At 43.5% G+C, this 12,804-nt stretch overlaps 1 protein-coding gene across 12 annotated transcripts in view; it reads right to left on the bottom strand.

Moving 5' to 3' along the window:
• Nucleotides 1–12,804, bottom strand: part of nrxn3b (neurexin 3b) — a 416,132-nt gene that overhangs the window by 12,161 nt on the left and 391,167 nt on the right. For 8 of the 12 annotated variants that reach the window (XM_082961878.1, XM_014145029.3, XM_082961868.1 and 5 more), the window contains one exon: nucleotides 3,929–4,010. In XM_082961878.1, coding sequence (XP_082818004.1) covers nucleotides 3,929–4,010 — 82 coding nt within the window. The remainder of the gene's footprint in view (nucleotides 1–3,928; nucleotides 4,011–12,804) is intronic. The other 4 variants (XM_082961869.1, XM_082961871.1, XM_082961876.1 and 1 more) reach the window with 1 other exon arrangement.

The following is a 12,804-nucleotide window of genomic DNA, read 5'->3' as shown; positions in this document are numbered from 1 at the left end:
CCACAACTGTTGCCCCTAAACACATAACAACAGTGGGCAGGGCGGGGCAGGGTTAGCCTGAGAGCAAAGTTATGGGTGGAATTAGAAGCATAGAAAATGGCTGCCAATCAAATTCACATGCATTAGCAGAAGGAGGAGGAGTCACCGAGAAAGTTACAGGAAGTTAGTCTTCTAGTCTACTGTACAGTCACGTACGTATGCATGCCACAAATGCCTTCTACTAGGAGCAACAGATATAGAATAGAAAAACAGATATACTTTGTGGCAATAAAATTATTTTTATGCCATCTGCATTCAAAACAGACATGTATATGCAGAAAGGCTGAGAGAAAGAAGGCGGGGTTATGTGGGGTTGGGTTGGGGTCAGGGTAGGATGTTGTGGGGGCGGGAGTCATTCTTTCACACACAACTTTCTTGAGACAGAATGGGGTTGCCTGCACAAGGCCCAAAAAAGGATGATGGCAAGAAAAGATTTTGTTGCCTTTCATTTCCTGTGTTGTAAATCGAAAATGGGGGATGTTTCAGAATCAGTCTTTAATGGTGCAAAAAAACATAAACAAGAAGATGAGTAGGAGAACTGTTTTTTTTTTCAACCACCAAAATATCATGCGGCACAAGATGAGGCAAAACGGAGGGAGCAGCTCTATCCTGGTAGATGGACGGATGAGGGGCACCAAGATAAACAAATAAATGAGTCCGGACAACTCAAATCATAACAAATGAAACAGTAAGTCAGAAAAGGGTACAGCGGAGGAGAGATGTCCAGAATGCGCTTCACCATGGAAAATTAAAAGATTCAAATGAAAAAGAAACTAAATAAATAAAAAACAATGTCATGCAACTGTTAACAAAACCGGAAGCAGGGGATCAGAATGAGGATATGAATTTCTGTGTCAACATGGTAAGAGGTATGTATGTATGACTGTGTATGACTAAATGTAGTTCACTATTATCATCACTATATGGGGGGGGGGGTACCAAGTTGACTAAATTCGGACAAACAAGTTCATAGTATACTGTAGTTACTGACTTACTAACACTTTTGCTTTTGAGAAAACTTGGGTTTTAAGTTTTAACGTTACATTTTTAAATTGTTCAAGCTGTCAGACATGTCCATTTCATTTCTTTTAGGGTAAACACAGATGTTGTAACTCCATGACACAAGATAACGTAAAGTTATCGAATGCATGGCTTTGCAGAGGAAATTACTTTCTCCCGACAATAGTCAAATCAAAAAGACCACGTACAAAAATAGATAACATTCCTGCTAAAAAAACCTTAAGCGCAATTTCCACGCAACGAATGTTACAAGAAAACTACAAGATGACAAAGCACTAGAGATTATAAACTGTGGAATTACTTCCTTATCCCTGTGCACATATTCAGAAACCTATCTCAAACCTAAATATATAAATAAATACGCAGAATCGTCGATCCATGATCTTCTACCAGGAATAACAGAATAGGCAAATACTGCATTTCAATTGGTCTTAATGGAATCTGCTTCACATTGTGCTCGGTGAAAAGTGGACATATGTTTCGTAATTAGCCCGGGCATATTTAGGCAGATTAGTGGGGCATTAATTAGTGTTCTATGATGGCATTTTGAAGGACAGCCCAGTAATTAAAACGATTTTGCTCGCCAGTGAATGACTGCCACAGGGCTTCAGGGGAGGAGAGAGAGGGGGAAGAGGTCCTTCACACCATAGATATACACTCACTGGCAAGTTTACTAGGTACACCCATCTAGTACAGGGTCGGACCCCCCTTTGCCTCCAGAACAGCCTGAATTATCCGGGGGCATTCTACATGGTGTTGGTAACGTTCTACAGGGATGTTGGTCCATGCTGATGCGATGGCATTACATAGTTGCTGCAGATTCATGCTGCGAACAGCCCGTTCCATCTCATCCCAAAGATGCTCTATTTGGTTGAGGTCTGGGGACTGCGCTGGCCACTCAAGTAAACTGAACTCACTGTCATGTTCCAGGCGATGTTTTTCCACTCCTCAGTTGCCCAGTGTTGGTGATCGCGTGCCGACTGGAGACGCTTCTTCTTGTTTTTAGCTGATAGGAATGGAACCCACTGCAATAGCCCATCCGTGACAAGGATCGACAAGTTGTGTGTTCCCGAGATGCGTTTCCGAGATGTACTGAGACATTATTTGTGTGATTGTGGCCCGCCTGTTAGCTTGCACGATTCTTGCCATTCTCCTTCGAACTCTCTCATCAACGAGCTGTTTTCGCCTACAGGACTGCCGCTGACTGGATGTTTTTTGGTTTGTCGCACCATTCTCAGTAAACCCTAGTCATTTCTATTTCTGCGCTGGTTCACCCACTGAACCAGACAGTATTAGTTAGTAGTTATTCATTCTCAGGAGCAATAAGAGTCCATCTGGGTTTATTATCAGACAACACAACTGGCTAAGCTCTTTTGGGAACATGATTGACAGCTTGATATGAATATTAACATGCATAAAACCCTAAACCCAAGTCGTCTCAAAACAAGTGACTTGTTTCCATTTAAAACACACTTAATTATCACCTTTGGTATTATGTGTTATGATTATTTCACACTACTGTAGAGGGAAGTGAGAGTTACATTGCCTTCAGAAAGTATTCATACCCCTTGACTTGTTCCATATTTTGTTGTGTTACAGCTTGAATTCAAAATTGATCCAAAAATAAGTAAATGGACAAAGTGAAAACATGTTTTGAAACATTTTTGCAAATGTATTGAAAATAAATATCTCATTTGCATAAGTATTCACACCCCTGTGCTATGACAACCCAAATTGAGCTGGCTGTCTGACCAAGCTGAGCAACCGGTATTGTGAATACTTATGTAAATGAGACATTTCTGTATTTAATTTTTAATACATTTGCAAAAATGTCTAAAAACATATTTTCACTTTGTCATTATGGGGTATTGTGTGAAGACTGGTAAAAATGATAATATATATTTAATCCATTTTGAATTCAGCCTGTAACACAACAAAATGTGGAATAAGTCAATTCATATTTTCTAAAGTCCCTGTACATCTCACTTTAACCTGGTGTCAAAACTATATGTGTTATAGGAGGGGAGAGAGAAAAACGATGCGCACAGAAATTTGAGGATATCTGTTCTCTATTAGAATGTTTCAGGTAAGGCAAGCCTCCGACGTATAAGGAAACAAAGGAACAAACAGGAGAAAGAGAGAGGAGGAGGACTGGGTCCGTTGCAGTTAGTCTGCCACATATCACAGTATCTATGCTGAAAGCATTTTGTTCTTTGAAAAATAGATCTCAAAATGTATCCTTTGTGGAGAAGACGCACACACACGCACAGCAAGAAACATGTCAACCATATAAAACAGGACAGATACATTTTGAAGCATCAGTTTGGACAGGTGAACATGGAGCTTGATACTAATTTTGTACTTTTTGATTGAAAGTTTGCTCTCTTGAATGCTGAGAGAACAAAAATAGTATCAACAGTCTTTACCATGTTAACGACCAAAGGCCCCATAGCTAAGTGTAACTTAAATTAGAGACTATACTAAAACTATATCACTGACTATAGGCTATCACGCTATACTATATGTGTGTGTGTCTAGAACTATGTATATATGCGGTTACTTACAGTTTGGAGCCTAAATATAACTTCTAACTTTTCTACAGAGGGCATGCTAAGGATATTATCTTACTTTCATCCAACTCCAAAGTGCTTAGAGCTCTTTCGACTTTCCATTTAGCTAAAACCTTAGACTTGTGCTACTGTGTCTCTTGGTGCTTTTAGGAAGTCTTTTGAAGTTACACTTTAGGCTCCCGTGGGACATGATGCTTAGAGGAGAACGATCCTCTTTTTGGTTTTGGTTGCAAATCAAAGTACGAAAGAAAGAAAGACGGGTAGGTCTGAGCAAGCACAACTCGACACACCCATCCCACCTGCGTGTCCGGAATCACACTCCTCCAGATCCTCGTCGTCGCTGGAACACTCCGCCGACGATACTATGTCATCTGTCGTCTGCTGGTGGAAGGGAGACACAGAGACACACAAGGGACAGACACACAGAGACAAAAAGAAAGAGAGAAGACATCAAAGAACATGGTGAGACTGAACAGCACATTGAGTCACGAACACACACTGTGAATCACCTAAGTTAAAGATATCTGTATGGAAGCTGTTTTGAATCAGCCGAGCGGAGAAAATCTTAACAAATTGGACAGTTCTCGATTTCCTTGTCCCAAATCTTTTATTCCGTCCATCCTCAACCCCAGGACGTGGGGGCTCACCACATTACACCATGATTCCCTAATTGATCATGCACTGGTAGAAAAATGCCGACACGCAAACAGCGAGTTGATTTATTAGGGGGCACATTATTATGTTGAGAAACATCAAAAAAGAGGCGCAGAATATGGACCCGCCAATGGTTGGACAGACTAACCTTTAGGGTAATGATATCACTTTTTTAATAGAAAACCAGGTTGTTATAGGGGAGAGGCTATTTTATCCGAGCCTTTATCTTTTTGGTTTCTGTCATGGTAGGACGCAGAGGTAATATTGAAAAGGCTGCGTTCTCTCCACAGCTTCATTAATCTGTCTTCCGTTACCTCGGTCCACGTGGTGCATGTTGTTGTTGCTTTCCTCTTCACCATCAATGGGCAAGTTTGTTTAGCATGGCCCGGTACCCCGGGTGGGTGGAGATTTCACTTAAAGACCAATAGAATAGTCTAAATTGTACGAACTCCACCCACCTGGGGCACCGGGTCATGCAAAACGAACCCACACATTGTTTTGGTCTCACATGCTGAGTGCTTCTTGGCTATTGGCAGTAGTCCTTGCCCAACCTCGTCGTGGCAGTGCTCATACTACAATATGCACGTAAAAAGAAATGACCGGGACATCCAGCAAGGGTCTGGAGAATGGAACAGCTATCATCGGTGCGTCCTTGACACGCTCAAACTACACGAGTTCCGACGTACTGATCCTAGCCCAAGTTCATAGGATTTGACCCTGATCAGGAACATTTGTCGGGAACGGCAAAAACGTGACAGATTCGTGGCAAAATGGTGTTGTATATGCCCGGCAACAATCTCCTACTACCATCCCACTCAAGGACATCTAGCCAGCCTATACTGTACGGTACGTTTTCAGAATATTCCACCCCGGGCCGAGCTTCCTACAGTATATCATCTCAAGTCAAACATCTTTCATTGTGTTTATTATTCTTTACATAGTGTTCTCTCCTCCCTCTCTGCCTACAGATTGTTTTCCTTTTAGCTTTCCTCTCCTTCCTGCTCATGTTATTTACAGCCTGCTCCTCCTCTCCTCCTTCCTCTGCAATCAATGGCCTCTCATGAAACACCCAGAGCCACAGATCAGCCTTGTCCAACTGAAACGCTGTGATTTGTGCAGCAGGGAGGGGGAATGGTCGGGGGACTGTGTGTGCATCCCAAATGGCACCCTATTCCCTATTTAGTGCACTACGTTTGACCAGGGCACATAGGGCTCTGGTCAAAATTAGTGCACTATATAGGGAATAGGGTGCCATTTGGGATGCAGGCGGATTTGAGGCGATTGCCGACCGGGTGGATTATCAGCCAACCTCCAGTATACCACAATTCAGATTTATCCCCTCGCCTCTTCTCTCGGGCCTCACCTGGGGAGGACAGAGAGGTCGTATTTCAGCATGGCGGGGAGCGGCGTTTATTAGAAGGGATCAGCAGGTAGATAAAATAAGAGGTGTCACAGAGCAGGGTTATGAAATCACAGCGCTGATTGAGTTTGCAGAGCTGGACCACCACGCTGCCTGCTAGGCTCTAAATATCATTGAGGTTGACAGACTAATGAAACGCGGCTGCTGCTGCCTTCACCTCCTCCGCCATCTCCATGATAGCTGTAGCCGCCCAGGAGAAGGCAGGCAGGCAGTTAGGCTCACCACCATGGCCCTGATATGCCGGCAAATACACACACTCCACGATTAGAGAGTCTATTTATTATAAATATATTCAGAGAGAGAGAGAGCGAGAGAGAGAGAGAAAGAGACAGAGAGGGTGATGTGGTGTGTGTGTGAGAGAGAGAGAGACTGAATTGCTGTAAAATATATAATATACAGTCCATTCGGGAAATATTCAGACCCCTTGACTTTTTCCATATTTTGTTACGTTACAGCCTTAATCTAAAGTGGATAAAAACCAGAAATACCTTATTTATGTAAGTATTCAGACCCTTTGCTATGAAACTCGAAATTGAGCTCAGGTGCATCATGTTTCCATTGATCATCCTTGAGATGTTTCTACAACTTGATTGGAGTCCACCTGTGGTAAATTCAATTGATTGAACATGATTTGGAAAGGCACACACATGTCTATATAAGGTCCCACTGTTGGCAGTGCATGTCAGAGCAAAAACCAAGCCATGAGGTCAAAGGAATTGCCCGTAGAGCTCCGAGACAGGATTGTGTCGAGGCACAGATCTGGGGAAGGGTACCAAACACATTTCTGCAGCATTGTAAGTCCCCAAGAACACAGTGGCCTTCATCATTCTTAAATGGAAGAAGTTTGGAAAGAACAAGGCTCTTCCTAGAGCTGGCCACCTGGCCAAACTGAGCAATCGGGGAAGAGGGGCCTTGGTCAGGAATGTGACCAAGAACCCGATGGTCACTCTGGCAGAGGTCTAGAGTACCTCTGTGGAGATGGGAGAACCTTCCAGAAGGACAACCATCTCTGCAGCACTCCACCAATCAGGCCTTTATGGTATAGTGGCCCGACGGAAGCCACTCCTCAGTAAAAGGCACATGACAGTGGGCTTGGAGTTTGCCAAAAGGCACTCTCAGACCATTAGAAACAAGGTTCTCTGGTCTGATAAAACCCAGATTAACCTTTTTTGCCTGAATGCCAAGCGTCACGTCTGGCACCATCCCTATGGTGAAGCATGGTGGTGGCAGCATCATGCTGTGGGAATGTATTTAAGCGGCAGAGACTGGGAGACTAGTCAGCATCAAGGCAAAGATGAACGGAGCAAAGTACAGAGAGACCCTTGATGAAAACCTGCTCCAGAGCGCTCAGGACCTCAGACTGGGGTGAAGGTTCACCTTCCAACAGGACAAGGACCCTAAGCACATAGCCAAGACAACGCAGGAGTGGCTTCGGGAAAAGTCCCTGAATGTCCTTTAGTGGCCCAGCCAGAGCCCGGACTTGAACCCAATCGAACATCTCAGAAGAGACCTGAAAATAGCTGTGCAGCAACGCTCCCCATCCAACCTGACGGAGCTTGAGAGGATCTGGAGAGAAGAATGGGAGAAACTCCCCAAATACAGGTGTGCCAAGCTTGACAACTCCATTGTGTCCGACAACTCCATTGTGTCCTCCTCCCAGAGTGCTAAGAACCTTGGCGTGACCCTGGACAACACCCTGTCGTTCTCCACTAACATCAAGGCGGTGACCCGATCCTGTAGGTTCATGCTCTACAACATTCGCAGAGTACGACCCTGCCTCACACAGGAAGCGGCACAGGTCCTAATCCAGGCACTTGTCATCTCCCGTCTGGATTACTGCAACTCGCTGTTGGCTGGGCTCGCTGTTGGCTGTGCCATTAAACCCCTACAACTCATCCAGAACGCCGCAGCCCGTCTGGTGTTCAACCTTCCCAAGTTCTCTCACGTCACACCGCTCCTCCGCTCTCTCCACTGGCTTCCAGTTGAAGCTCGCATCCGCTACAAGACCATGGTGCTTGCCTACGGAGCTGTGAGGGGAACGGCACCTCCGTACCTTCAGGCTCTGATCAGTCCCAAACAAGGGCACTGCGTTCATCCACCTCTGGCCTGCTCGCCTCCCTACCTCTGAGGAAGCACAGTTCCCGCTCAGCCCAGTCAAAACTGTTCGCTGCTCTGGCACCCCAATGGTGGAACAAGCTCCCTCACGACGCCAGGACAGCGGAGTCAATCACCACCTTCCGGAGACACCTGAAACCCCACCTCTTCAAGGAATACCTAGGATAGCATAAAGTAATCCTTCTAAACCCCCCCCTTAAAAGATTTAGATGCACTATTGTAAAGTGGTTTTTCCACTGGATATCATAAGGTGAATGCACCAATTTGTAAGTCGACTTAAATGTAATGTAAATGTTGTAGTGTCATACCCAAGAAGACTCAAGGCTGTAATCACTGCAAAATGTGCTTCACCAAATTACTGAGTAAATGGTCTGAATACCTATGTAAATGTGATATTTCATTTTTATTTTATATATATATAAATTAGAAAAACGTCTAAAAAACAGTTTTTGCTTTGTCATTATGGTGTATTGTGTGTAGATTGATGAGGAAAAAAAACAATATAATCAATTTTAGAATAAGGCTGTAACCTAACAAAATGTGGAAAAAGTCAAGGGGTCTGAATACTTTCCGACGGCACTGTATATGATATGATTAGTAAGTCACATTATGTGTGTAAAAATTCTGTATATTCCTGAGAGAAGATATTGCTTGCAAGTTATTCTGATAGCAAATGCAGGAAAGGACACAGAGAGAAGAGAAGAAAACTAACTCAGACTTTAAAACAAAGGCTGTTCCACCAATCTCAGTCTCTCCCTACACATCTCAGCTCACTATCCATCCGAATCGTACAGCTGCCCTGGATACATTGTTTCAGCTGTGAGCCCAACACATTCTAGGTCTTTTGTTGCAGAAAAACCTAATCTAGCCTGTACCCCCGCACACTGACTCGGTAACGGTGCCCCCTATATATAGCCTCGTTATTGTTATTCTTATTGTGTTACTTTTTAGTATTACTTTTTACTTTAGCCTACTTGGTAAAGATTGTCTTCTTCCTGAACTGCACTGTTGGTTAAGGGCTTGTAAAGTAAGCATTTCACAGTAAAGTCTACACTTGTTGTATTTGGCGCATGTGACAAATAAAGTTTGATTTGATTTGTTTTCCCGCTTCAGCCCAAAACATCCTTATGCCTGTACCCATCTACTTGTATGTAACCCATGCTTGGCACACTGTGCACACTGAACATGTTTGAAGCCTGTGTGCCTGAGGGGGTCTCTGCCCTGAGGCTCTCACCTTTTCTCCAAATCGTCTCACAGCATAGAGATGTCGGGAGTCTAGGAACAAATGTACCACATTCTCACAGCAGAGGGAACCCATGTCTGAGTTGGAAAACAAACCCACAACAGGACAAGAGGAGATTGGCCACCGTGCGACAGGCAGTGGGGTGCGCTGTCAGGAAGTAGAGGGATGGCAAGATGGTGGGTTGATGCTTTCTGTCTGAGTCTAGAGACAAACCCACAACAGGACCATAGGAGATGTGACAGGGAGCAGGGTGTTGTGTCAGGCAGTAACAAAGCTATCATGGCTCTCAGCCTGGGGAATTTCTCTTACTGGGCTTTGTAATCTCTCTCCTCTCTCTCTGACCCAACCTCACACTGAGGCCAGAATACTAGCAGAACTGAGAAAGAAAAGACTTGAGGGTTTGGGGTTCGACAAAATAAGGAAAATCTGTGTTGGTTCCTTCACTTTATACAGGCTTGATGAAAGTTCAGTGTGGACAGGTTCTGAATCATGCATATCCTCTATTTTTGGAACTTAACGCAGATCAGACTTCCTGACATAGATTATATTCAAAGTCAAATCCCAATGATTTTACCTGAGATGTTTGAGATAGTCTAGGCTTCTGAAGATTTAATCCTCACCTTTACACTGATGCAAAACCAATGAACTGATGCCTGCATTATGAATCACACACCTGTCTCTTAGACGGTCAGAAACATCAATCATTTCCATGCCTGTGCATTGAAGACAGCAATAGTGTTTCCTGCCTATGTATTATGCTATAGTGTAGAATAATGATGTGCATGGCCGGCAGGACTACAGAAAGGGATTTCACAGCCGAAGGAATCCAATTCTCAGGCTAAATCTCCATAGCATAGAGTGGGATATGTTTTGGCAGCAAAGTGATTCATTTTTACTGCAATTATTCTCAACAAACTGTCTCATCTTAATTTCTGGAAGCGGGAGTGGCGTATTGTATGTGGCGTATTGTGTGTGCGTGAGCCGAAGGGGATTACAGGGTGGCGGTGCAGTGTGTGTGTGTGTGTGTATTGGTGTGTTTCAGTGTGTGTGCTTGTGTGTCTGTGTGTCTGCGCCTGTGTACATACGTGTGTGGCCATGTGAGTTTGCGTAATGTGAATGATTCAAGGCTATCGTATATCTGACATACACCATGTAATGCGGTTACATGATCTTTCAACAACAAAGAAACAAGACAAAATCGAGACCGAGACTACAGGGCTCATTATAACAGCCGTTACCTTTAACGTGGGTATTCTAAAAGGATCCCACTGAGGTCAATACAGACAGACAGCTTCCGACAAACACGTACGCACTCACCCACCGTAAACACACACAAATTTGAACATTTTAGTCATTTAGCAGACGCTCAGGGAAGGAAGGACACACACACACACACGCACACACGCACACACGCACACACCCTAGCCTTTCTCCTTGTGGTGCTACAAAATGGTGGACATGGGCGATTCTCCCTCCCAGTCTGTTTTTAGGGAACTAATCAGTGCTTCTAAGAGTCTCAGAATCATCATCCAGCCTTGCGCTGCAGCCACCATTATCAGGCAGAGCATATAATTACCACCGGCAACTGAAGAAATCACCAGCTAGACGCGCAATCAGGCTTGACCCTCCAAAAAAAGGTGTCCATTTTAATCACATTCAGAACAAAAAATGTTGAGCTAAAAACTAGAAAAGGCTCTTATCATATTCACTTTGAGGATGATAAATATTCAAATATTCAAATATTCACTGATGTTTCACACGTTGTTTCGCACAGTTTGGAGCATGGAATGAAAACGGTATCTCTATGGTTTGGACGGAGTATGAGAACCACGTTTAACAGTTAAGTTATTTTGTAGGCGGACAGGAGAGCACAACTTTCACGGGAACACGGGAAGTGCTTTCACAGTTTCATCCATCTCTCTCACACCTGAGGTTAGTGAGGCAGGGCCGGTGAGGCGCTGTGAGAACACCACAGCACACTACAGCTACAGCATGACACTGAGATCCTCATAGTCAAGGCCCCTGCCATTATAGTAACACAACCATAACATAATCGACCACACCTGTGCCTTTGTTAAAAACTGTAACAAAGAGAGAGAAAGAAAGAGAGAGAGAGTAAAATTACACATACATCTTTTTTCAACATAATAGCACAAGAGAGAATACACTATACTTTATTTAATTGAACTGTAGTTGAATGTGTTGGACATCCCAGAACCATTTATTTATTTACAGTTGGATATGTACCGCTCTGGGCCATCCTTTATTCCGGTGATCTGATAAGCTGGGTATAAGCCCTACTACAGCCCCAACACACTCTGCATGGTGAGACAGTAGAAAGGCAGACATGTTGTAACACTGTCATTTTTCCCTGGGTCTGTAAGAACAACACAACACATCTCTAGCTCAACAGGATCTCTGCTATAGCCCCGGGTTCTATATTCATTATAAGATGGTATAGACCTGTGTCAGAGCCTAGGGAAAGAGATGGTCAAATGTGCTCGTATGTTCATATACGGTGGCATATCACAAAGCAGGGTTTGTTACATATTACACATTACGCCTAGACTGTTATCTGAACAAATACCCTGCTCCCCTTTCTACCCAGAGGAAACAGAGGGAAAAGCCTTTGAGGTAGAAGACAACAGCATACTGTACATCTACAAGGCCACATATCATCTCAACCACCTAAACCAAATTTGCTTTATTTATAACGCAACAACAGAACTCCTATGGCGAAGATATCGTTTTTTTGGCGGGTGACAACAAAGGAAGCATGAACAAATTCTAACTCAAGCTCTCTCTTTTATAGCCTATGACCATTTCCATTGATATCATCTAGCGGAGGGAATTGTTGTCATGGAGATCAGAGTGGCCACAGTAGAGGAAGGGAGGAAAGGCAAATGTAAAACACGGAATAAGAAGCATGTTCCTATTCCCTGGGGCACGTTGTTACGGTAATCATGTAGTAATCAAAAAAAGTTTGAAACAAATCAAAATAGATTTTATATTTGAGATTCTTCAAAGTAGCCACCCTTTGCCTTGATGACTGCTTTGCACACTAATGGCATTCTCTCAACCAGCTTCATGAGGTAGTCACCTGGAATGCATTTCAATTAATAGGTGTGCCTTAAAGTTATTTTGTCAAATGTATTTTATTCTTAATGCGTTTGAGCCAATCAGTTGTGTTGTGACAAGGTAGGGGTGGTATACAGAAGATAGCCCTATTTGGTAAAAGACCAAGTCCATATTATTGCAAGAACAGCTCAAATAGGCAAAGAGAAATGACAGTCCATCATTACTTAAAGCCATGAAGGTCAGTCAATCCTGAAAATGTCAAGAACTTTGAAAGTTTCTTCAAGTGCAGTTGCAAAAACCATCAATCGCTATGATGAAACTGGCTCTCATGAGGACCAGCAGAGGAAAGGAAGACCCAGAGTTACCTCTGCTGCAGAGGATAAGTTCATTAGAGTTACCTGACTCAGCCCAAATAAATGCTTCACAGAGTTCAAGAAACAGACACATCTCAACATCAACTGTTCAGAGGAGACTGTGTGAATCAGTCCTTCATGGTCAACTTGATGTAAAGAAACCACTACTAAAGGACACCAATAAGAAAAAGAGACTTGCCTGGGCCAAGAAACACAAGCAATGGACAATAGATGGGTGGAAATCTGTCTTTTAGTCTGATGAGTCCAAATTTGAGATTTTTGGTTCCAACTGCCGTGTCTTTGTGAGACACA

Source organism: Salmo salar, chromosome 15, assembly GCF_965601325.2.
Source record: "Salmo salar chromosome 15, fSalSal1, whole genome shotgun sequence".
Classification (NCBI taxonomy): domain Eukaryota; kingdom Metazoa; phylum Chordata; class Actinopteri; order Salmoniformes; family Salmonidae; genus Salmo; species Salmo salar.
This window is presented reverse-complemented; position numbering and strand designations above follow the sequence as displayed.